The 24,753-nt window shown below is 41.7% G+C and overlaps 1 protein-coding gene and 1 long non-coding RNA gene across 6 annotated transcripts in view; both read right to left on the bottom strand.

The window, feature by feature from the left end:
- The window catches only part of LOC128315771 (uncharacterized), a 77,232-nt gene extending 65,999 nt beyond the window's left edge, over positions 1–11,233 (bottom strand). Inside the window, exon 1 of the long non-coding RNA XR_008298845.1 lies at positions 7,641–11,233. This is a non-coding gene — a long non-coding RNA (uncharacterized LOC128315771). The remainder of the gene's footprint in view (positions 1–7,640) is intronic.
- A 4,903-nt stretch (positions 11,234–16,136) lies between these two features.
- LOC106976130 (HLA class II histocompatibility antigen, DO beta chain-like) lies at positions 16,137–23,861 on the bottom strand. Of its 5 annotated transcripts, none has more exons than XM_015073539.3 (6): positions 23,669–23,860; positions 20,167–20,448; positions 19,435–19,716; positions 18,851–18,961; positions 18,566–18,597; positions 16,137–18,391 (listed from the first exon to the last, which is right to left on the bottom strand). In XM_015073539.3, the coding sequence occupies exons 1-6, from the start codon at positions 23,793–23,795 to the stop codon at positions 18,365–18,367; spliced, it is 861 nt and encodes a 286-aa protein (XP_014929025.1). In that variant the 5' UTR covers positions 23,796–23,860; the 3' UTR covers positions 16,137–18,364. The 5 variants fall into 5 exon arrangements, with proteins under 5 accessions (XP_014929025.1, XP_014929026.1, XP_053079331.1 ...); XM_015073540.3 differs by having other exon boundaries at positions 20,179–20,448; positions 23,669–23,858; XM_053223356.1 differs by having other exon boundaries at positions 16,137–18,597; positions 23,669–23,861.
- Between the last annotated feature and the right edge of the window lie 892 nt (positions 23,862–24,753).

Below are 24,753 nucleotides of genomic sequence, written 5' to 3'. Positions count from 1 at the left end.
AGCACCCAGACAGACAAAACCGTCTTTTTCTTCCCTCTTGTTTGTCCTGTGACACCATACATTGGGAGGGACCCATCTAGAATATCAGGATGGGGGAGAATTCCTCAAAACCAACTCTTAAAGCCAACTATCTCTGGTCACTCTACCTCAAAATGGGGACTTTAAAACTATTCCCAAGCAGCTGCCAAAACTCCCTATGTTTCAGAGAAATTCCCTGCCATCTCTGGACTGACATGGACTGCCTAATTCCACCAGTGGAAAACAAAACAAAATTGAAAGAAACCTGGGGTCTGCTCCTCTGTCCTAGCTGACAAGATTTAAAACTGGGAATTCTCTTTCTCTACCTTCTGCTAGCACCTCACCCCTTCTGCTTTCCTTCCCCTTCCCTCCCCTGCATAACTGGCTCCTCAATGCCTGAGGCACCATCAGCTCCTCCTCCCACCATAGATGTCAAGGAGCAAAGACTACCCACTTCAGATTTCCCCACCAGTGTTCCAGGTAAAAATTAACTATGGGGAAAAAATGCCTTAAATAGATCCAAGTAAAACATATCCAATGTAGGGGTGCCTGGGTGGCTCAGTCAGTTGAGTGTCTGACTTTGGCTCAGGTCATGATCTCACTGTTCATGAGTTCAAGCCCCGCATCGGGCTCTGTGCTGACAGCTCAGAGCCTGGAGCCTGCTTCAGATTCTGTGTCTCCCTCTCTCCCTCCCTCTCTCCCTCCCCTGCTCATGTTCTGTCTCCCTTGCCCTCTCTCTCAATAATAAATAAACATTAAAAAAAATTTTTTTAACGTATTCTGTGTTTAAGCTAATTTAAGTTTGTTGGTTTGAGATAGACAATTTTTATCAACAGTAAGTTAAAAACAAAACAAAACAAAACAACACTTTTATTCTACCTAGATTTGCTGAAGGTCAAATAAACTCATGTTATCTCTGTTCCAATTTGTTAGCAAAAGGATGCCTTAAATAATTGTTAATTTTGTCTCATAGTTTTCATGGGTAATTGTTAAGATAGCTTTCAAAGTCTTTGTTAACCTAAAACGTTAAAGTTTTACTTCCATGATAAATTGGGATTGAATTCATTGGATATCTAACAAGATAGGAGGCAAAAACACTAATTACTAGATGTAAGTTTGTGCTTTTGACTTGTGCAGAGAAACTAAGGATATTTCGATCTGTTGGAAAACGCGCTTTGTGCTTAATTGATTTCTAAGTTTGCCATTTAAGGAATTCTGATGTAACAGACAGTTCATAATCAGTTCCTTAGTTACTTAGTTTTCACTGGAGACTAAGGTTTCTAAGAGTTAAAATTCTGCTGAATGTAATTAAGACTGCTGGAAATAAGGAAACAACTCTGTATGTAAAAAAGTAGGTATGTAAGAAAGATATAAGAAATGGAAATACATCTTTATTGTAGGTAAAAGAAAGTAATTTTGGTGGTGCCTGGGTGGCTCAATCGGTTAAGCATCTGACTTTGGCTCAGGTCATGATCTCACAGCTCATGAGTTCAGGCCCCGCATTGGGCTATGTGCTGACAGCTCAGAGCCTGGAGCCTGCTTTGGGTTTTGTGTGTGTGTGTCTCTTTCTCTCTCTGTGCTCCTCCCCCCTCATGCTCTCTCTCTCTCTCTCTGTCTCTGTGTCTCTCAAAAATAAAATAAAACATTTAAAAAATTAAAAAAAAAAGAAAGTAATTTTGTCCTAAATGAGACTGGTTATTTGGAAACAAATGACTTGGGATAGAATCTAAATGTGAAGGAAAGCTGTAGAAGCTGAAGGGAAATCTTTAAAAAAAAATTTTATATATAGTCAGGACGGACTAAGATTAAAATGAATAGATTTTAAAAGTACATTGATTTAAGATTAAAATTCCTCCTCCTTTGATTCAAAGGCTGGAAAAATGATGGCAATACCTTGGTGCTGGCTTCCAAATCCTCCACACTTGTGTTGTTCCTATTTAGCAGAGGAATGGATGCCTGTGCCATATGAGGGATGGATACCATATGAAGGGCTTTTACCAAGATATATGGGATCCTTTTTACCATTGTATGGTGAAAATGAATATCCACATGGCAGGAATATATTTATGTGAACATTGATGAAAAAGGCAGGGGAATAGACCTTGACTTTGGCTCTTTAATCACCCCCGCAACGGCCGATGATCAATATGTAAATTACTGTTGGTCCAAAATAAAATTAGTGCATCCTATGACAACCTGGGAAGTCTTGTTTGGTTATAGCCCATACCCCCAAGGTCTTGTAGGTGGGAAACAGAGGGGTAGTAGAAATTGGGGAAGACCAGGTCAGTTCTCAGAGGTAGGGTCAAGTCTGAGTAAGAGTGACTACTCCCAGCACCTCGTGAGAGTCAAAGCGCTTTTGGTTGCCAGTAGCATAGACAGCCAAAATGTGAGGTGAGGAGATGGGGTTTCTTCTGGCCAGCTATAGAAAACTAAGATAAGGGACGCCTTTCTTCCTTTTTCTTATAGTTGAGTAATTCCCCAACTAAGGCCATTATTCCTTTGGAATGCATCATGACTCATTTTCTTTTACACAAAGACTTTGCCCCAATACAAATTGGAGGAAGAAACCTGGCCGCCAGAGAGAAATATCAATTATAATACTATCCTACAATTGGACTTGTTTTGCAAATGGGAAGGGAAATGGGGAGAAGTCCCCTAAGTTCACTGTTTTGGGGCCTTAAAAAAATTGAGATATATGTGAGCAATGTAAGGGGAATCCTGATTTAATGGCAACTCTTTCTGAAGTCCAGCAATCAGGAGAGGAAACAATTAAGGGCCCCTTACCCCCATCCAAAGCAGATCTAGAGAAGGAGGAAGGGAAGTCTTGCATCTCAAACTCCTCCTTGAGTCCTCAATCTATATAAAAAGTGAAACGCTGCTCCCTGCTGCCCACCTCATCCAGGCCCTCACCGTAATGTAACAGGCATGTTTCCCTTATGAGAAGCTAGAATGCCAGGAGGAGAAACCTTTTACATTACAAGCCTTAAGACACAAAAAAGGAGACCTAGGCAAATTTTCTGAACGGATAAGTATATAGAGACTTTTCGGAATATTATGCATGTTTTTGAGTTGACCTGGAAAGATATAATGCTTTTGTTAAGTCAGACTCTTCATAAGGCAGAAATTATGGGGTTCAGGCAGCAGCTAAGAGATATGGGGATGAGTAACTCATTAATTATCAAGGAACTGGAAGTCCTATAGGGCACTTCCAGCTCCCTACTGGAGCTCAGGCAGTTTCACCCCAAGATCCCAACTGGGACTATGTCCACTGCATTGGGGAATGGTATCGCTACCACTTCCAAGCTTGTATTTTAGAAAAATTAAAGAAATCTAAGATTAAGCCCTCAAATTATGCTAAATTAGCCACTATTTTACAAACACAGAATGAGAGCCCAATGGCCTTCCTGGAGAAGTTGAGGGAGGCTCTCATTAAATATGTGGCTATCTCCCCTGACACCCCTAAGGCTGAGATTATTTTTAAAAAATTTTTTAATGTTTATTTATTTTTGAGAGAGACAGAGACAGAGTGTGAGTGGGGCAGCGGCAGAGAGAAAAGGAGACAGAATCTGAAGCAGGCAGGCTCTGAGCAAGCTGTCAGCACAGAGCCCGACGCGGGGCTTGAACTCACAAACCGCGAGCTCATGACCTGAGTCAAAGTTGGACACTTAACCAACTGAGCCACCCAGGCGCCCTGAGACTATTTTAAAGGGTAAATTTGGGGGCGCCTGGGTGGCTCAGTCGGTTGGGTGACCAACTTCGGCTCAGGTCATGATCTCGCGGTCCGTGAGTTCGAGCCCCGCGAGTTCGAGCCCCGCGTCGGGCTCTATGCTGACAGCTCAGAGCTTGGAGCCTGTTTCAGATTCTGTGTCTTCCTCTCTCCTTCCCCCATTCATGCTCTGTCTCTCTCTGTCTCTAAAATGAATAAACGCTAAAAAAAATTTTTTTTTTTTAAATAAAGGGTAAATTTGTCACTCAATCAGACCTAGATATTCAGAGGAAATGCAAAAATTGGCTGTTGGCCCGGAACGGACCCTGGAGGAGCTCTTACAAGCTGCCAATTAGGAATATTACAACTGAGATGAAGAGAAAAGAACAAGAACGGAAGTTTAAAAAAAAATCTGAGGCCTTAGTCGCAGCCTTACATACTACGTCAGACCAGACTTCCCAAGGTCCTGGCACCAAATGCCACTTATGTGGCCATTCAGGGAACTGGAAACAAGACTGCCTTCAGAAGAGACAACAGAAGTCAAAGTCCCATAAGCCATGCCCCTTATGTAGAGACAATCGCTGGAAGTCTGAATCCCCCCAGGGACCTCTATCTGCAAGGGCTCAGATAACCAGTGTTCCTAAAAGGGACCGATGGGGCCTGGGGCTCTTCGTGTGGCTCCCTGGAACCAACTGTCTATTGGAAACCCAGAGCCTCGGGAACTCTGGATATAAAAGAAAAAACCAGTTGATTTCCTTCTTGATCCTGGAGCCACCTTTTCTGTCCTCCTTTCCCCTCCCGGCCAACTATCCAAACCCAGCATAATAATCAGAGGTGTCCCCAGAAAGCCTATGACTAAATTTGTCTCTCAGCCCCTGGGATGTATATGGGGAAACCGAACTTTTTCTCATTCTTTCCTGATAATGCCAGAGAGCCTTAATCCCTTGCTAGGAAGGGACATTTTAACTGAATTAGAGTCTAGAGTGTTACTAGCTCCAGGAAAGATCAACATTTGCATGGGTGTTTAAAAATTACTAGATATTGTAGACTGTGGATACCGGGGTTCAGGAAAATAGTTCACCTGCTATATCAATTATAAAAGGAGACTCAATCCCACCTACTCTCCTGAGGAAATGAACTGGGGTCTGACTCATGGACACTGTCTCCAGCCCTTGAAATGGTTACAAACAGAGCAGGGGCAATTACTATTACCTAGCTCACAGAGCGAGAAGATCATTAAAGCACTGCATCAGGCCTTTCATTTAGGGAGGGATGCAACTTATCAAATGGCCCAAAGGAAGTTTACTGGGAAAAATTCATCAAGGACATTTCAACAAGTAGTAGCCTGTGAAGTTTGTCTTAGAAACAATCCTCTCAACCACAAACTTACTCTCCCAGGCAATCAAGAAACTGAAGGCTATCCAGAGGAAGACTGACAAGTAAATTTCACTCAAATGCCAAGGTCAAAGGGATTCCAGTATCTGTTGGTATGTGTTGATACTTTTACTAATTGGGTAGAGGCCTTCCCCTGCAAAATGGAAAAGGCACAAGAAGTAATAAAACTTCCGCTTTACAAAATAATACTTGGATTCAGCTTACCTAAAAATTTACAAAGTAATAATGGTAAACAGCTGCCTTGGCTCTTTCTATGGTAGGACTCCTGGCTCTTGGAAAAGTTTTGCACCTTGAAATAAAACAAACTGTCTGCTTATATTCAGCAAAACTATAAATAACACCTCACAAGCATTCGATGCTTAAAAAAAATTAAATAAAGTTACGGCAAAACTCTTGGAGATAGAGCCACCATTGATTACTTACTGCTACTCTGTCACCTGAGTTATTAGAGATTTCCTGACATATGTTGTTTCAATATAACCGATAATTCTCACAGTGTCTTAGACCACACTGTCCCTTATCAGCTTGAAAAAACCAGAATGGTCATCGTCACTGTTCCCTAAACAGTAGTCACAGGCCCTCTTTCAGGGGGAGAGATGAATAGGGAAAGGGTTAACATTAGGCAGGGAGAGATAAGGAAACTTCAGGAAGGCAGACTGCAGCTGCAAATGAGAAGGTAAAGAAGCAGATGGGGTTCTCCCCTTATAAAATCCTTTACGGGTACCCTCCCCCCATTTTCAAGGGCATAAAGGGGGGTCGGGAATCTAAATAAGATAGGCAATCTGACACTAAGGCAACAGATGTGAGCCCTTGGCTCTACCCTAACCATGTTACACCACTGGGTTAGGGAACAAATCAACAAATGGAGGCAAAAATTAACAGACTCATGGAACTCTTGGAACAACATATAAAAGTGGACATCCTGGCTCCTCCCTTTAGCTGGTCCTCTCCTAATGTTTTTCATAGCCCCCCTGTTTGGTCCTTGTATTCTTAATATGCTAACCAGATTTGTTTCCTCTCACCTAGAAGCTATAAAACTCCAGATGTTGCACCAGTTGGGCCATTCTAGCTGTCGCTCCTCTCCTTTGGATGGCTAAGAACCCTAGCTGTCACATTCCTCCTTTCGATGTCCCTGTCCAGCAGGAAAAAAACAGAATGGTCTCTGCCCCTCCTCCCATAGCAGCAAAGGGTTCCTTGGCCCCCACAAACTGATTTTCTCTAAGGCTGCTACAGGAGCTTGAGAATCAAGAGGGGGGAATGAGAAGGAAAGCTGACAAAAGCAGATTAAAAAAAAAAAAAAAAAAAAAGAGCCAGCCATATGTCTGAGGCTGGATACTCACTCCCCTTGCATACTTTTAGCTTCTATAATCTTGCTTGCCTCTTGATCAGCCAACTGTCTGTGTAGCACAACTGATAAGTACCCCCCACTTTTTCCCTTGAGCCCCTGCAATCCTGCCCACCTGTGCAGCCCATAGAAAGTTTCCAAGCACCCGGAAGCTGACCAGGCATAAAAATAGGCTACTGCCCAGGCTCAGCCTTTGGAGATGACTCTGCTGGGCCAGCACTGGTGCAGAATAAACAGTCTTTTCTGATTCCCTGAGTGCGTGTCATTGGTCTCTTCCTGGCCTCAGAGTATTTGCTGTAACACTAGGCCTGGGGACAACTCATGGTGACTGGGAGACTGGTCTGGGCCCTAAAGTCACTGAATAACCAATTTGCCAAATGGCCTTGCTTCTCATTAACTCCTAAGTTTTAGTTAGCCAGATCTTGTTTTATATCTATAAGGCCATTTTACAGTATATCACATTCAATTTGTTTGTGACCCAGCTCCCTTGCTACAGCTGCAGACCTCTGCAATAAAGGTGACTGCCCAAGAAGGGAGACTTGGGGAAAGAAGACAAGCAGTGAGGGGACAAGCAAGAGAGCTTCTGTGGCTGGGCTGGAAGTCTCGAGCCTCTCTTCTCCCTGCCCTGGATTTCCATGTCCCCCATCACTCCGTTCAGAGCCTTGCAGATGACATAATGTGAGAAAGGAGACACAAAGGCTACACAGGGAAAGCCCATTAGAAAATGCCAGATTTCCGGGGGATTCCCTCCACACAGGAAGTGCAAAAAATCAACTTAAACTTTGATCTCTATGGCCATCTGGTGGTCAAATGGCCACATCACAACCTCCAGGGCACCAACTCCTATTGTTGCAAAACAAAGCCGGATTCAAGTTTAAGATTGTAAGTTTCTTTTAAGAAACAAAACAAAGGAGCCTAGGAGGGCGGGAGGGAGAGAGAGAGAGAGAGAGAGGAACCAAGAAAAAGAATCATAACTATAGAGAACGAACTGGTGTTTGGGGAGGAGGAGGGCATGGGGGAAAATGGTGAAGGGGATTAAGAGCACACTTTACTGTGATGAGCATGGAGTAATGTATAGAATTGTTGAATCACTATATTATACACTTTAAACTAACATAGTACTGAATGTTAACTATGCTGGAGTTAAAATTTAAAAATAAAATACAAAAGGGGCACCTGGGTGGCTCAGTCTGTTGAGCATCCAACTTCAGCTCAGGTCATGATTTCGAGGTCTGTGAGTTCTAGCCCCACGTCGGGCTCTGTGCTGACAGCTCGGAGCCTGGAGCCTGCTTCAGATTCTGTGTCTCCTTCTCTCTGCTCCTCCCCCACTCGTGCTCTCTCTCTCTCTCAAAAACAAATAAACATTTAAAAATTTTTAATAAAATACAATGATAGTAAACAAAATAAATAAAGAAGAGAAAAGAAAAAAAATTGTTAAATTTCTTAACTCTTTCCGACTAGAATTTTGATGGTTAATCTAGAGTCCTGACGTGACAGTGTCCCTCATTTTGACATAAAAACCCAACCTTCTTTCACCTCATCCCTCACTTACTGAGAATGCTATAGACAAGGAGATCTTTCTGCCCCCAAAGTCCACCCACAGAAGGCCTGTGACTACCTCTCCCACCTTATCTTCCCCATCCCACAGCACACTCCTCAGCCCAACCCTATGAGGTCACCACAACTCACTGGAAGCTGATGAAAATGAAGAAGTCTTCCTGAGGGAACAAGGTGGCAAAAGGGCAGTTTCAGGCGAAAGTCTGCCAGGAACAGACTGTAGAAACTTACTGTCTTAGAAATCACATATGCACAATCCATCAATAATGAATAGCAGAAAATGTGGTTTTCTATGGACACCAGAGGGAGACCACGAAACTCTCTCACTGACTACATGTCAAAAGTCATGCCTCCAAATTAAGGGCAAACAGCCATAGAGGCTGCTTTTAGGCCAACAGGCTAGAGCGATGGAATGCAGAAAGGGCCTACAGCGACCACCTGGGAGAATACAAACAGGCCAATCAGGCGACCCACCTCTAAATATCCATAGGCCCTAAATGACCAATGGGCTACTTACAACTAGGCACAGTAACCAAAACAGGGAGAATTCCATATCGCCATACCTCCTCATCTTCCCCTTTAAAAGAGCCCTACCCACTGCCTTACTGAGGACAGCTTTCCTCTGAGGTCCCACCAACCGCTCCCCTGCGGTATAGTCCACACCCACTTCCTCTAGGCAGACTGCCTCTCCTGCTGTCCTGCCCGCTGTTCCCCTGCAGTGTATTCCACACCCACTGCCTCTTGGCAGAAGACCTCTCCTCCGTGTCCTGCCCATCACTCCCTGGTGATGTAGTCAATAAACTACCATCTCCTTTGTTCTACCTCAGGTGAATTATTTCACCTACCAGGCCACTGGCTTCCACCCAATCATTGCCCCACATTGGAGGGGGGCCCTCTCCAATGGAGAGCCACCCCGTTTAGACACCACCGAGACTTCCATGCTGCTGCTTACCACCCAAATCAGAACATTAAGGACACTGAAGACTTCTGTAACCAAACCGATGTAACTGGAACCCAGGGGTGCAAGAGCGCCTGGCTCCAGGGGTCCCAAACAGGGCTGCTGACAAAATCCAAAGGCAGAGAGAGGAGTGGTGGTGAAACAAGAAAGGAATTTATTTCGGTGAGGCCAACACAGGAAGACAGCAGGCTAGCATCTCAAAGACGGCCTCCAGAGTGGAGAAAATACACCCAAATTTGTATGAGGAAAAGGTGGGTGGGTATGTGCAGGTGGGCAGTGAAGGTCAGGTGGATCATGGTCTTGGGGGCAGTCGCGTGGGGCCTTGCTGGCTCAGGGCAGCCCATATTGTGGTGGGGGGGTAGTTCTGGTTCCCATCACAGAATGCTTTGTCCTCAGGGTCTTTTGCCTGAATTAAGAGATACGCTGGAAAGAACTTAATCAGAAAGTTTGAGGTCAGAATGGAGGTGGTTGAAGTCCTCTTCCACTAACATGACTTTGCTCCCTTGTGAGTTACAGGTACAGACTACACCAGGTGAAGCTCTCACACAAAGGAAGCTTTATTTGCAGCAAACCAGGAGGTCGTGGGGAGTAATTTCCAAAGCTAGGACTTTGCCAGCAAGGGTGAGCAGGTTCTTTTTAACTAGGGTTTAGGATGAATATTCAGAAAAAGGAGTTTTTCGTCAATGTAAAAGAAGGCAGAAAATTGCACAGGCAGGCAGACTTAGAAAATGTGTCCATACAGGCATCCTATGTTATGTTAATGAAGCTTGTGTTCCTCCCTCAGAGGAGACTTTGCACTATAATGAAGCAGAGGTACCTGTCAGAGGAGGGAGGTGGGTCAAGTCAAAGGAGATGTGAGAACAGACCAGAAGTCTGGGTGAAGTGTTGCTGCAGGGGGCACCTAGGGAAGAAGTCAAAGTGGCCTCTAGATGCTGGAAAAGGCAAGAAAGATTCTCCTCTAGAGCCTCCAAAAGGAACACAGACCTGTTGACACCTTGATTATTCCCATATGACCTATTTCATGCTTATATCCTCCAGGACTGCCAGATAATCAATTTGTGTTGTTTTAAGTCACTAAATTTGTGATTGTTACAGCAGAAATAAGAATGATGGGGATTGGGGTAATGATAGGGTTCAGAGCCAACGGCCAAGAAAGAATTCTTGAAGATGTCTTTGCTACAAAAAGGTGACTTTATTAAAGCATGGGGATAGGACATGTGGGCAGAAAGAGCTGCACTGGGTTGTGAAGAGTGACTAATTATATACTTTCAAGTTGGGAGGGGGTTAGGGACAGCATAAGTCTCTAAGGAATTTTGGAAACAAGCTTTCCAGAACCTTAAGGGGCTGTTATTAGAAAAACATCATTTATTACTGTTTAGTAAAACCTCAGTCATCAGCCCCTTCAGATGTATATCAGGGGCCATATGCTTGGAGTATAATTGCCAACATATACTTGGGGGTTAAAGATAAAGGAGGTTTGCAAAGGAATTTTTATGTGTTTAAGGAGACACAGGATGCTGGTGGGGGGTAGGGGGGCGGTCAGGATAATGTTAAGCCAAGATTCCCTTTTGCCCCTATTGAAATGTCATCATCAAGGCAGCTGTGCTCCTAGAGAAAGGTCACTCTGCCTGTTTCAAGGACTTGTCAATGGGCTGTAGGCAGTAAGGGAATTTAATTTTTCATTTGCCTTTGTTCTTGGGCATCCAGGAGTGTCCTAGGAATATCACACATATCCCACCTGGAGGGAGGGGGTGCTGTTAGCCCGTACTTTGCACTCAGCTTGCCTTATGCTCCCCCATCAGGAAAGTGATCTTGTAATTGAGAAGCAATATAGCTCAGATATCAAGTTCTGGGGTCAAACAGATTTGAGTTACCATAGCTACATCACTTCCGACCCGTATGAACTTGGGTGTTCATGAACCTCTTTAAGCCTCTATTTTCTCACTTGTAAAATGGTACTACCTAACAAAGTCTGTGTCTGGAAAGGGAAAATGGGGAGGCAGTGAGGTCTGCTGTTGTTCATTACAAGCCTTATACAAATACATGACATTTTAAACCATGTCTATTTATAACTTTCTTTAAAAGGTTAAATGAGTCTACAGGCACCTGGGTGGGCACCTAAGTGGCCCACTCGGCTCAGGTCATGATCTTGTGGTCCATGGGTTCTAGCCCTGCATCAGGCTCTATGCTGACAGCTCAGAGCCTGGAGCCTGCTTCAGACTCTGTGTCTCCCTCTCTCTCTTTCTCCGCCCCACCCTGCCTCACACTCTGTCTCTCTCTCTCTCTTTCCCTCTCTCAAAATAATAAATAAATAAACATTAAAAAAATGTTTAAGGCTTTAAAAAGGTTAAATGAGTCTAAAATACTAAAATACTGAAGGAAATGAAAAGAAGAGAAAAATTCATTTCTACTTTCCAAGGTGAAAACTCTATTACTTTTCATTTTTAATCCTCTTCAAAAAATAAATAAATACCATACTGTAAGATTAATAGTGTTGTATGCAGTTAATATTTAAATATACCAGAATATATATCCTATATGGGAATTTGTTCACCACAAATTTAACTAACTATATTAGGTTAAAATGTTAACATTTTCTGCTAATCATTGCAATTGTGTAACTTCAGAAGGGTTCAGAGATTCTCCGCAAGGGAAATAGAACTTGCCTTCTCCCTTTCTGCACAACGTCAAAGAAGGTGAAATGTACAAGAAGATGAAATATACAAGACTCTCATGGTTCCTGAGTTTGAGCCCCACATTGGGCTCTGTGCTGACAGCTCAGAGCCTGGAGGCTGTTTCAGATTCTGTGTCTCCCTCTCTCTCTGCCCCTCTCCCACTCACCTCTGTCTCTCTCTCTCTCTTTCTCAAAAATAAACATTAAAAAAATTTTAATAAAAATAAAAAATAGGGACAATACCAATACCGAAAACAAGGTTGCATAAAAATGGGGTCATTCATCCATTGCTGGTGAAAGTAATGTGGGAAATCCGCTCTGGAGGACAGTTTGACAGTTAGTTTAAAACTGTGCAACCCAGCAGTTACACTCCTGAGCATGTATCCCAGAGAAGTAAAGATCTGTGTTCACACAAAAACCTGTACATGAATGTTTATAGCAGCTTTATTCACAATAGTCAAAAACTGGAAACAAACTGTGGTACATGCATAGCAAGTAATACTACCCAGCAATAAAAACAAACGAACTAAAGATACACACAACAACCTGGATGAATCTATGGGGAATTATGCTTGGGGAAAAAAATTCAATCCCAAAAGGTTATATAGGGTATGATTCTATTTATATAACATTTTTGGAATGACAAAATTATAGAAATAAAAATGGATTGACGGGTCCAGGAGTGGAAGGGGAAGCAGGTGTGGCTGTTAAAAGGCAAGATGAGGGACAGTGTGATGATGGAAATAGACTGTATCTGCATTAATCAATGTCACTATTCAGACTGTGACAATTTACTATAATTTACAAGAAGTTATCTTTAGGGGAAATTGGATAAAGGATACATGAGATCTCTTATTTCTTGTAAGTACATTAACATTTTCAACAAAACTAGGTGATAAGGTTCATCCACGCACCTCAAAATACAAGTTGGTGGGTGACAATCCACTAATAGTCACAAGATATCCCTGGAATAAGTGTCTGTGGTAGAGAATGTTGGGAGAAGCACCTAGGCACTTGACATGTCTGAGAATATGATAAATCCCAAACAGTCAACAGATACTCATTGAAAAACACAGCAGACCAGTACAAGAGCAGCAGATGAAACTAGGCAGGACTTTCCCAATCCCACAGCAGCAGTTGAACACAAAGTAAGGTTAGAAGGGGGTGGAGCAGTCTCACCCCTAAGAATTATCTAAACTGACCATCCAGGAACTTTTCCAAGGCAGAGCCTTACACTGAGGAAAACACTGCGAGTAGTGGAATCAAAATTGAGCCAGACAGAAATAAGGAAATGAAGAAAAAGAAGCTCAAAGTGAGGGACGAAAACAGAGTCTGGAACTCTCCCAAGCAAGCTGCCATATTTTTTAGCATTATGCAAAAACAACAGAAGAGAGAGCTCTGGGGAGTGGATAAACATTCTGAAGTATGCCTCCTTCTAAAACTCAAGGAGATGGGGCACTTGGGTGGTTCAGTTGGTTAAGCATCCGACTTTGGCTCAGGTCATGATCTCGCAATTTGTGGGTTCGAGCCCCACGTCAGGCTCTGTGCTGACAGCTCAGAACCTGGAGCTTGCTTCAGATTCTCTCTCTCTCTCTGCCCCTCCCCAGCTCACACTCTGTCTCTCTCTCAAAAATAAATAAATGTTAAAAAAATTAAAAATAAATAACTAAATAAAAATAAAACTCAAGGAGATTAATTCCATATAAAAAGAGCCACAGAAGAGGACAGAAGGTGTGTCTTCTACAAAGTTAGTATAAATATGAAGAGAATAAAATCCTTACAGACAGTGAAAACACACCAGAAAAGTCATGCTACCAAAAATTCTAAGCTGTACTCTATTTCAAAACAAGCTAAATGTCATTAAGAAAGTGTTAAAAAAAATATGAAACAACAACATAAATCAGACTTAGAAAATCTCAATATAAAAACTATTATAAGATGTGCTAAATATTCCTTCAATGGCAATCATAAGTGTATCATATAAGTGTATCAAAATAATATACCATATACCTTAAATTTTCAAAATATAATGTCAAATTTATCAAATAAGAAAATAATTTTTTAAAATTTTAGAAATATGGTTACAGTACTCAGGAGATAATATGAAATTAAAATCCACTTCAGAAATGAAGGCTAAACTAGAAAGAACAAAAGAACAAAATAGACACAATGATGAAAGCCTCAAGAGAAAGAAAGAAGGTAAAAAGGAACATTTTTTAAAGAAAAAAAGGAATGAGAAAGAATTCAAAAGAAAATTACAAATATTGAAGATACGCAAAAAAAAATCTAATATATAAATGGTAGGAGTTCCTTAAAAAGGAAACAAAAGAAAATACTAAAAAATATAACTCAATAAAACATTCCTAAAATTAAAAAAAAAAAAAAAAGATTGAGCCATATATTGAAAGACTATATGGCTTATTTGAGAAACTCACCAAGATGACCAAAACCAAGATACATTCTAATAAAATTTCTGGACATTAAAGAAAAAGAAAATGCTACTTAGGCACCTCAGCAAAAACAATAACTGACTTGATAATTAGGTTATTATCAGACTTTTTGATAGCAATGTTACGTGAAAATGCAGTAACATTATTAAGGTATTCAAGAGCAGAAAATAGGAACGAAGGTTTTTTATATCCAGCAAAACTGACTGGAAGTCTGTTAAATATAAGGACTTCCTTGAGCTCTTCTTAGCAAGCAACTAAAGAAAGAGCTTCAAACAACCACAATGATTACATCAGTAGTTCACAACTTTTGGTATCATGACCCCTTTACATTCTTAAGAATTATTAAGAACTCCAAAGAGCTTTAGTTTATATGGGTTATGTGAAGCAATATTCATCACATTAGAAATTAAAACTGAAAAAGTTTTAATATTTGTATAAAGAACAGTGATAAACCCATTATATATTAATATAAATAACATATTTATGAAAAGTAGCTATATCTTCTAGCACAAAAATATAGTGAGAGAAAATGAATTATTTTACATTAAAAGAATCTTTTTAATATCTCACTTAGTACTGATTCACTTGGTCATGTATTCTTCTACATTTAGCCTGTAATATGTTGTTTTAGTTAAAATGCATGAAGAAAATGTGGTTGCACTCAGATATGTAATAGGAAAGAGGGGAAGAATTTTAATAGCCTTTCAGCTATTGTGTATATTCTTCTTTGGTAAGATACTACAATCAACAAATGATAAATCTTTACAAATTAGTTACAATGTGGAATCTGAAATCTTATCAGTGGTCTTTTCATGTTATGTTATGTTAAAATTCATTGGTCTACCTTGTGCTTTGAGTGGGCCTTCTATCCGTGATAATTTTGCAGTATCATGCATTGATCATTTGGAAGGGGGTCCACAGGATTATGCGGATCTCCAAAATGTTGACACGGATCACTAAACAATATGAAAAAATCGTATTTGGTAATATCACCATCAATCTCATCCAAAAACCTTTGTTATGGGGAACCTGTGGCAAACACAGGTTTTGCCTGTGGATTTTCTCTGGAAAATCTAATTTTCATTGTCAATATCATTTTCTTTGAAGTGGCATTCTTCTTTTGTTTATTTTTGAGAAAATGCCTACCAAATATCCAGGGCCAAATAACCATACTGCGTCTGTCAGTCATTCTTTCAAGAAAAATGACAGCCCATTAGAAAAAGAAGAGGTGGCTCGTTTCACCCACAACTCAAGCAATTACACAGCGCTTTTCCACAAAATAAATGCCTTTCCATCACTTGGCAGCAGAAATGCTAGTTTGTCACACTATATATTAAAAAGGTGCCTACTTGAGATTCAAGAGTTAGTAAAAACTAATGATTATTATTGTTTCATCAAGGCTATCTTTAAGTGAAACTGGCACTTTTGAGGGTTTTTCACTGCAAGTGCATGGCAGTCAAGAATGCCATGACTGCTGATAGAATTTGGTGTCACTGCCCTGATTTGTACTAAAGCACCAAACGTGTTACCCACTGTAAACTTTGCATTATCAGTACAAATACAGTGAAAATGGTAAATAAGATCTTATTATTATTATAAAAATAGTTTTGATCTTTTGGACTTCCCAAAAGGGTCTCAGGGACCTCCAGGAGTCCATAGACCACAACTGGAGCACCACTGCACTTAAAGGACACTGACATAAGGAATAGTAGTCATCATTAAACATGTTATTACTCACAGCACTAAGACTAAAAAGGGAGCAAGTATCTTCTGAAATGGTATATGATCCATAACATAGATATAGGACAACTATAAAAAGGAAGGATGATGAGGAGAACAGAGGCAAAAGGAATATTAACTGTTTTCAGTAATCATTTTGGTGGTCGTAGCACAAGTATCATCATCCTCAGACTGCTGTGTATGTTCATTCAGGAAAAGCAAATGAGTAAAAGTGGATATTCTAATTGTAGGTCTCCCTGTGTGTTTGAAAACCAGAACTCTTGATGTGGAAGAAAGGAGACACAACTGTAATATAGAAGAGATTAATTTTTTATTTTTATATACATAAACTTTGTGCTTCTATAAATATGAACGTTACATATAAACATTTGTACTTCCACCAAAAAGACCTGATATAGTGATGAACTCCTAACTCCCACTTACGGTCTTAGTGACATTTCCCACTAAAATAATCCAGGGCTTTCTAAAACAATGGCTGATTTCAGGTCTGAGCGGGAAACATACAGAATAAACCTGGAACATTTTGGCATGCAGATAACAAAGAAATGATCAAAAGACTTGTGTCAAAAGGACTCAGGAGCCACTTGAAGAAGTTTCCATGCACCTAGGATATGATTGAACTCGTGGCTAAAAACCACCAGGAGTTAAAATCCATCAAATACATTTAAATCCTTGAGTTTATAATGATACAAGAAATAAAATAAAAAGTAGAACCTAATTGCCCACCTTTGGGTAATAGTAGGAAACAAATTCAGTAACTTGAAAATTAAAAAAGTAAAAGAACTAAAACACTGATCCTTTCTTTCCACTGTATCACTGAGCAACCCACCAGTAAATGAAGAGAAATGTCTCTTTACAGAAGCAATAAAGCATATAAACAAAGAAGGACTGGTAGAATTCAAGTGAATTCAAGGGCCTAGGCAATGAGCATCAAAGGTGAATGCACCATAAAAAGAGACACAATTGGACAGTTTGGGCCTCATGGTAAAAAACACACCTCCACCTACAGACTCATCAAAGAAATTAAACCTGTTTATCCAACCTCTGCATCCATTTGCCAACTTGCAGGAATGCAGAGGACAGAAGGACATGCTAAACTGCACCAGATGCATGCAATTGGTAAAATCCAAACTATGGAAAACTCTGTAGGTTAAATGTCTCAGGCTTTTCAACGTATTAGTCATAAGGGGGGCAAAGGGGATGGAGGAGAAATAGTAAAGTATGAGACATAAAAGACAACTAAGCTGGGGCACCTGGGTGGCTCAGTCGGTTAAGTGTCTGACTTCATCTCAGGTCATGATCTCCCAGTTCATGGGTTCGAACCCCGTATCAGACTCTGAACTGACAGCTCAGAGCCTGGAGCCTGCTTCAGATTCTGTGTCTACCTCTCAATCTCGCTCGCTCTCTCTATCTCTCTCTCTCTGCCCCTCCCCTGCTTGTGCTCTCTCTCTCAAAAATAAATAAACATTTTTTAAAAATATTTAAGGAGCCCTTAGGTGGCTCAGTCGGTTAAGTGTCTGACTTCAGCTCAGGTCATGATCTCATGGTTCCTGATTCCTGGGTTTGAGCCCTGCCTCAGGCTCTGTGCTGACAGCATAGAGCCTGAAGCCTGCTTCAGATTCTGTGTCTCCCTCCCTCTCTGCCCTTTCCCTGCTCACACTCTGTTTCTCCCTCTCTCTCAAAAATAAATAAACATTAAAAAAAATTTAAAAAGTGATTAACAGAATGCAATTACTTTTTTCTAAAGTTTATTTATTTTGAGAGAGAAAGAGAGAGAGCACAAGCAGGGGAGGAACACAGAGAGGGAGAGAGAATCCCAAGCAAGCTCTGCACTGTCAGCACAGAGCCCAATGCAGGGCTCAATCTCATGAACCGTGAGATCATGACCCAAGCCAAAATCAAGAGCCTGACACTTAACTGACTGAGCCACCCAGGCCTCCCAGAATATAATTACTTTTGAGAGGAGGGAGAGGGGATTGATTGGCCTATGGCACAGGGAGACTCCTGCCCTGACTGGTAAAGTTCTATTTCTTGACCTTAAATAATTCATTAAATTCTACATTTTGTATAGTTATCTGTTCCTCAGTTTTATTTTACAATAAAAAAGGTCATAAAAACCGGTGAAAAGGAAACAGTGCCTCTGAGCATTTGTCTTCTGGAGACAGTGGAGAGTGCAGTTGGAAACAGGAAGACATGAGGATAACTCACAAGGTTAGGGCTGGACCATAGGAGGTATGCAGGTTGGGGCTGGTGGGAGTCAGCTTTGGTGGGAATTTCTGCACACTATCCTTGGAAATGGGGACTAATGGCACAGGCAAGGAGGAGGAAGAAGGGCAGACGAATGAGAGATGATCTCAGAAAACAGAACTCTGGAATCAAGTCAGGACTCCTCCAAGGACTCATGGAAGTAGCTCCAGAACATGGACCTCATGAGAGTCCTTTACTTAGTCATTTGGACTCAAGTCATTCGGTACTATTTCAGCCTCCAGGGCAAGAAGCTCTGATTGGGACCTTAGTGTGGCTATGGTGAGGGAACTGCTCTTGAGACCTGCAGGAATAGTGATCAGAGTTTCAGGAGGGACTCCACCCTCCCATTCCAGAGACTCAGCACCCAGCACCACCCAGCCAAAGCCACCCTTACACCCTATCCCCAAGACCTCTCCCTCTGGCCAAAGCACAGGGACAACAATTGGCCACCCAAAGACAAGGAAGAAGACATTACCTCATCACCAGACAACTGCGTCTCCACATACCCTGGAATGAGAGGAAAGAAATAGAATGCCTCTAGTTAGGACCAAATGTTGTGATTATCCTGACAGATAGGGACGAACTGAAATATCAGTACTCCAGCTCTGATGACACCCTGAAATGTTTCTGGATTCAGAAAAGACTATCATGGTGACCTCTGAGAAGTACAATCAGCTTTCCCTGCCTCACATCTTTGAAGTTAGGGGAAGTGGGAGAAGCCACAGGGCAGGTGACAGGGGAATCCTGAGAGGCTGATTACCTTTCTGAGCCCTGAGGCAGATGACAGTCCCCACCAGAAGGAAGATCAGCCCAAGCAGGAAGGCTGCAATTCCACTTAGCATCTTTCTCCAAGAATATGCAGACTGAGCTCCTATGGGAAACAGGTCTGAAAATTAGTAAAAAGCTCCCAATGTTTGGCGTGCCTTCCTGAAATCTCAGAGTCCATTCTGGACACCAGATCAAATGCTATCTAGAGAAGAAATACATTTAGATATGGTTCTTTGAAGCCAAGGTTTGCACCCATGGAGTTTCTGTTACTGAATCTTGCAGCCCGTAAGAATGCCCCCTAAAGTACTAAGACAAATTATCAGAGTATACTCGTTCCCAAAGTTGGAAATAAGTGATGAGGTGATTAGACTTCCTTATTTCTTGGCAGATACAAGGATAGATATCTGTCGTGTCTTCTCCCACCCTAACCCAAGGACCCGAATTCCATGACCCCTCAGATCAGGGGAAAGAAGAATGACTATCGGGACCAAGATGAATGCAGAGATAACGCAGGCCGTGTGCTGAGTCAGCATCAACCTGAGTCAGGCCCAGAGAGTACAAGAAGCTGATTCTCACTCCACTCCACAGAAATAGGGCTCAGCAGGCTGGGATGATTAACAAGGCAGGTGTAGACATCTCCAAGTTCAGGAGTCATTTCCAGCATCACCATTGTCTGAAAGGTCCAGTCTCCATTCCTGATAAGGCCAGTGGACATGACCCCTACTCTCTCCTGCTGCCCATTCCGGAACCACGTGATCTTGATGTCCCCTGGATAGAAACCTGTCACAGAGCAAAGCAGCAGATTGTGGTGTTGCAGGGATGGGGTCCTCTCTGGATACACCGCCACCTCTGGTTGCACTGGGAAGAGAGAAAAACATGAGACATTGTGAAGGAAAACCACTAAGCCAGGACAAGAGTTCCTTGAAAGACAATCTCTTCCCCTAATCTTCTCACATCACCCAGGTGGAAACTGGAAATGTGGGGAAATCTCTGCCCCCAAGATTCAGAAACTGGGTATGTCAATGCCCCAAGGATGAGTTAGGCCTTATCAGATACTCCCACAATTACCCCCTTTATTTGAGAGCCCACTAGTCCTTAAAGTCTTTGAGAATTTGGGGGGTCTGGGACCAAGACCACAGTGACCTGACCTGTAAGGATAATTAATGAATCACAACTAGGGACAGAACATATACAGACTCCCCTGCTTACAAGCCATTTATCCTGAAGTAAGAAATTGCCCATCATGAGGAAGTAAAGCCCATGGTCACGTTCACATGTAGGAGATTCCTGAACCTCACAAGACCTCACCTTCCACCTCACCTTTTCTCCCCACAGTGAAGGGTGCACCCAGCTTGTAGTTATGTCTGCAGAGTGCATCCACAGAAGCTTTACTCCTCTCCAATATATCCGGCCGATTGTTCCACAGCTCAGCATCAGGCTTCCCCAGCTCTGTCAATGCCACAAACATTCCCACATCGCTGTCGAAACGTGCATACTCTTCCAAGTTAAAAATGAATCTCACCACAAACTGCACCTTCTCTGTCCCATTGGTGAAGTAACAGTCAGCCTTTGCCTGAATCACAAAATCTTCTGGAAATCCAAAAAAAAAAAAAAAAATTGGACAACAAACCAACCCTCACTTTTAGGAACCCATATGTGGTAAATTATGCCAGAACACACGGATTTGAGAAGAGGCTTTTGACCTCAGTAAATAGGTCAAAGTGGCCTCTTCTCCCCTGGGCCACATCTGGTTCCTTTTAGCAAAGAGACATCCATCGTGGAAAGCAGTCTGAGACCCATCCTACAGGGCCAGCCAAACGGAAGATGTGTAATCCCAAAAAGGCAAGCCGAAAAGAGAGTCCCAAGAGACATAAACATTCATTCCACAAACATTTATTGACCATTTGTGTTTTGCTGACACTGTGCTTGGTTTCTCCAAGCCAAGCTTTCAGAAGCCCAAGACTTTAACTCCCTTTGTTATCAAGTCAAAAAGATCCATCCCCATGTGGAGTAATTCAACAGCACTCTTGCCCATGGCAGGTTCATTCGATACATTCCCTCTGGAGCAGAGTGAAGGAGTGATGGAGGTGGGCAAAGAAATTCAGACTCGGTACACGTTTGATGTGAAGTTAACCCCTTCCACTTTTCACTCATTATGGGTTTTCTCCAAGAATTTCCTTTTGGACCTTTCCCCTTGCACTTTTACTTAGACTTCACCCCTCTGTTGGCTCTAATAAGGTAATGATTTAATTACCTTTGTTGGTGTTAAGTAAAATAATACTAATCCATGGCTCGAAGATTAATATTGCTATCAGTATTGTTGGCACTATACCTACCATACCAGTAGCTACAACAACATGGTGATAGAAAATATACAATTAGCTTAAGCGTCTTTGGGGATTTTTACATGAAATACTGCCATTAAAGGTGGAATAAAAAATCTAATTCCATGGTCCATTACAATTTTCTACTTTCAGAGCACCTTACTGATATCGATAGTGATTAGCTTGAGCTACATATTGTTTCATACACTGTCTACTCTGCTATTCTTCAATGTAATTTCACATTCAAAAATTATGTAATCTGTCCTCACAGGTAAGAAAAAGGATCATTCTTATTTGTTGAACACAGAGTGTGCTATGGTCTGAGTGTTTGTGCCCCTGCCCCCAAATTCTTATGTTGATATCCTGACCCCCAAAGGTGATATTATCAGTAGGAGGTGCCTTTGGGAGGTGTTTGGGTCATAAGGGTGGAGCCCTCTCTCATGAATAGGATCAGCCCTTATAATGGAGGCTCCAGAGAGATCTCAAGCCCCTTCTACCACGTGAGAACACAGGGATAAGGTGCCAGCTATGAACCAGGAAGAGAGTCTTCATCAGAACACAGCCATACTGGGGCATCTGGGTGGCTCAGTCGAGAAGTGTCTGACTTCAGTTCAGGTCATGATCTCATGGTTTGTGAGCTCAAGTCCCTCATCAGGCTCTGTGCTGGCAGCTCAGAGCCTGGAGCCTGTTTCGGATTCTGTCTCCCTCTCACTCTGCCCCTCTCCTGGTCATCTCTGTCTCTCTCTCTCTCTCTCTCTGTCTCTCTCTCTCTCAAAATAAGTAAGCAAAAAATTAAAAATAAATAATAGATAAATAAATAAACAAATAAATAAGTACACAGCTATACTGACACCTGATCTTAGACTCCCCAGACTCCAGAACTCTGAGAAATAAATTTCTGTTGTTTATAAGTCACCCAGGCTGTGGTATTTTGCTGCAGTCACCAGAATGGATTAAGACACTTCGTAGATTTGAAGATTTGAAAATTTTTAAACAACAAATTGGTAAATGGCCCTGGGTTATGTTCCAGTTGACTTGAGTTCTAGTTCTATATCGGATGGTTTTACATAGAACCACTTACCCTCCCTGACCTGCTTTCCTTTGATAACGACACTGAAGGAGAGCTCAAAAGCATAGTGTTTGGACAGAAAAGAAACAGAATGTGATTTAATGCACAATGACATTTATTAAGATTTTTAAATACATGTGAAAAACAATGCTAAATATTCTTAAAGGCCACCCCATAGTTAAAGACATGTTAGAATGGCTCTCTAAGGAAAGGAGGGTGTGAAAATGGAGACAAGGGAAGAGGAGAGAGTCCCTGCACAGACAAATGATAACAAAGTGCCGTGAACTCAAAGTGGGTAAGATTAATGCAATTCTGTGCACTTGAGAACAACAATAAAAAAAAAAGAAATTCAAATGGGTTAATAATGCAGGTTGGCCAGAAAAGACCTCCCTGAAGAAACAGCATGAGTTAAGGCTTGAAGGATAGTAGTTACTGATCTCGAGTTGTAAATTTGCTCTCATTTCTCAGCTCCTCCTCTGCGAGCTACTGAGTGGAGCGTAAGGACGGCAGAATCCTTCCTGGGCCAGCCATACTCATCTCTTAGTAGCTAAGGTCAGCTCTAACCTCCAATGCTCTTCCTTCTTACAGTTTAAATCAGAAAAAGAAAATAATTTTTTAGTCAGATTTGTGTCAGATTTAAGATCTGCACTGACTTTTTCTTCATCTGTGTTGTTAAATGGACATTATGAGCTCAGAGAGGTTTCTATTCTTGAAGAACAAAGATCTTCCACCGACCGCACCCTCCCAGGTTGGTTCCTCTTTTGTAGTTAATGAAACTGACATTCAAACAGGTTCTGTTTTTAGCACATCACATCCCGTTTTCTGCTGATAAATATGTCTTCAGGGTGCAATATTGCCTCATGTTTGTATAGCCTATCTCCTCAGCTAGAAAAATAACAGCAATAAATACATGTACTTAGTAGCCTGGGGACAGTCTGAGGATAATGCATTCAACTTCTCTTATTTCTCAAAACTGGGGTTAACAAATGCCAAAAGAAGAAACTTTGTTTCCAATTTCTTTTATCCACGTGTATCTCAATTGGATAAATATAAAAACAGTCACAATCATCAGAGCAAACTCCTGTCTAAACAACTGGCAGCTATTTTCAGACTGCCTCCAGTTTATACAGTTCTTGAGACAGACATTGACACAATAAGGGCCCTAAGCAAGACAAAATGTTTCCCTTCTTCCTGTTATACCCTACTCCTTGAATCTGTGGCTCTGGTACAGGAAGTCCCTTTTCCCACATTGTGTGTGGTAAAGAGAGAGCCTTATTTTTCTTCTAAAGGAAAGAACACTTTGAAGCCAGAAGCCAATTCTAGTCTGGTCTGCAGCCTGGACCCACAGGGAAAGGCATTCCTCCCCCATGCCAATTCTTGCATGCACACCTGGAAAAAAAAAATGCTCTGTTCTTACCTGGAGAGTCTCTGCCTTGAGTCATGGAGGAATCCAGCCTGATTACACTCACTTGCAGAACCACCATCCAGGAAACCCACCCAGAACGCATTCTGGAAGGAAAAAATAAGTGAGACAGTAAAATCATCAACTTCTTCAGAATGGGGCATACCCCCCGCAAAACTCAGTCAAAAAATATTTATTAAGAGTATGAATACTTTCCTGCCCACCTCAGGATTGGAAACTCTTCACACTGATAACCAATTACGATAGAAGAGTTTTGCATCATCAGATGCTAGGTAGACTACTTCCATAAAGTTGTGTTATACCACTCAAGAATCGGTTACCTGCTTAATCACTGACAGTAGTTTAAGGTATGTGGAAAATGGGCTGTGAAAAAAAAAACTTTTTTAAATAGTGTATATAATATGTGATCCTAGAAGAACTACACGGATTGTTTATTATGCATTCTGCTATCTTCTAACCAATGAGTCTCTTCCTCCTGTGGTGTGGTTGACATTGTCAATGGAGTGTGCAAATAAAGCAGAAAGTAGACAGCATTCTGAAGCATTTGCCCTAAGAGGAGTTAATGAAGTGATTATCAGAGAAGAAACAGAAGAGATTGAGAATCACCTGGAGAGTATGATTTCTCATAAACCAAGAGAGGGCCACAAAAAGTAAAATGAAGAGAGGATTCTTAAAAGAATAAAAAGGTGCAAAAAATGTTCCAGAAGATAAAATATAAGAAACATTATTGTGTTATATAATTAGTGGAGCACCAATAACCTTCATTGGGACATAGAGTGTTAAAGGTAGAAGCAATATTTCAAAAGAGTAAAGAGCAAATTGGAAATGAAGGCAGCAGATATAAACAGTCCTTCAAGAGTGTTGGAAGTGAGCGACACCTGGACGGCTCAGTCGGTTAAGTGTCTGACACTTGGTTTTGGCTCAGGTCATTATCTCACTGTGAGCTCCAGTCCCGCACCCTCAGCGCGGAGGGTGCTGAGGAGAATCCCAGCCCCTTGGGAGAATCCCAAGTAGGGATTCTTTCTCTCTCTCTCTCTCTCTCTCCTTCTCACTCTCTCTTCCCCTCCCCAGCTCTCTCT

The sequence above is a fragment of the Acinonyx jubatus genome, chromosome B2 (genome assembly GCF_027475565.1).
Source record: "Acinonyx jubatus isolate Ajub_Pintada_27869175 chromosome B2, VMU_Ajub_asm_v1.0, whole genome shotgun sequence".
NCBI lineage: Eukaryota > Metazoa > Chordata > Mammalia > Carnivora > Felidae > Acinonyx > Acinonyx jubatus.
Note: the sequence above shows the minus strand (reverse complement) of the source record. Positions and strands in the feature narration are given on the sequence as shown.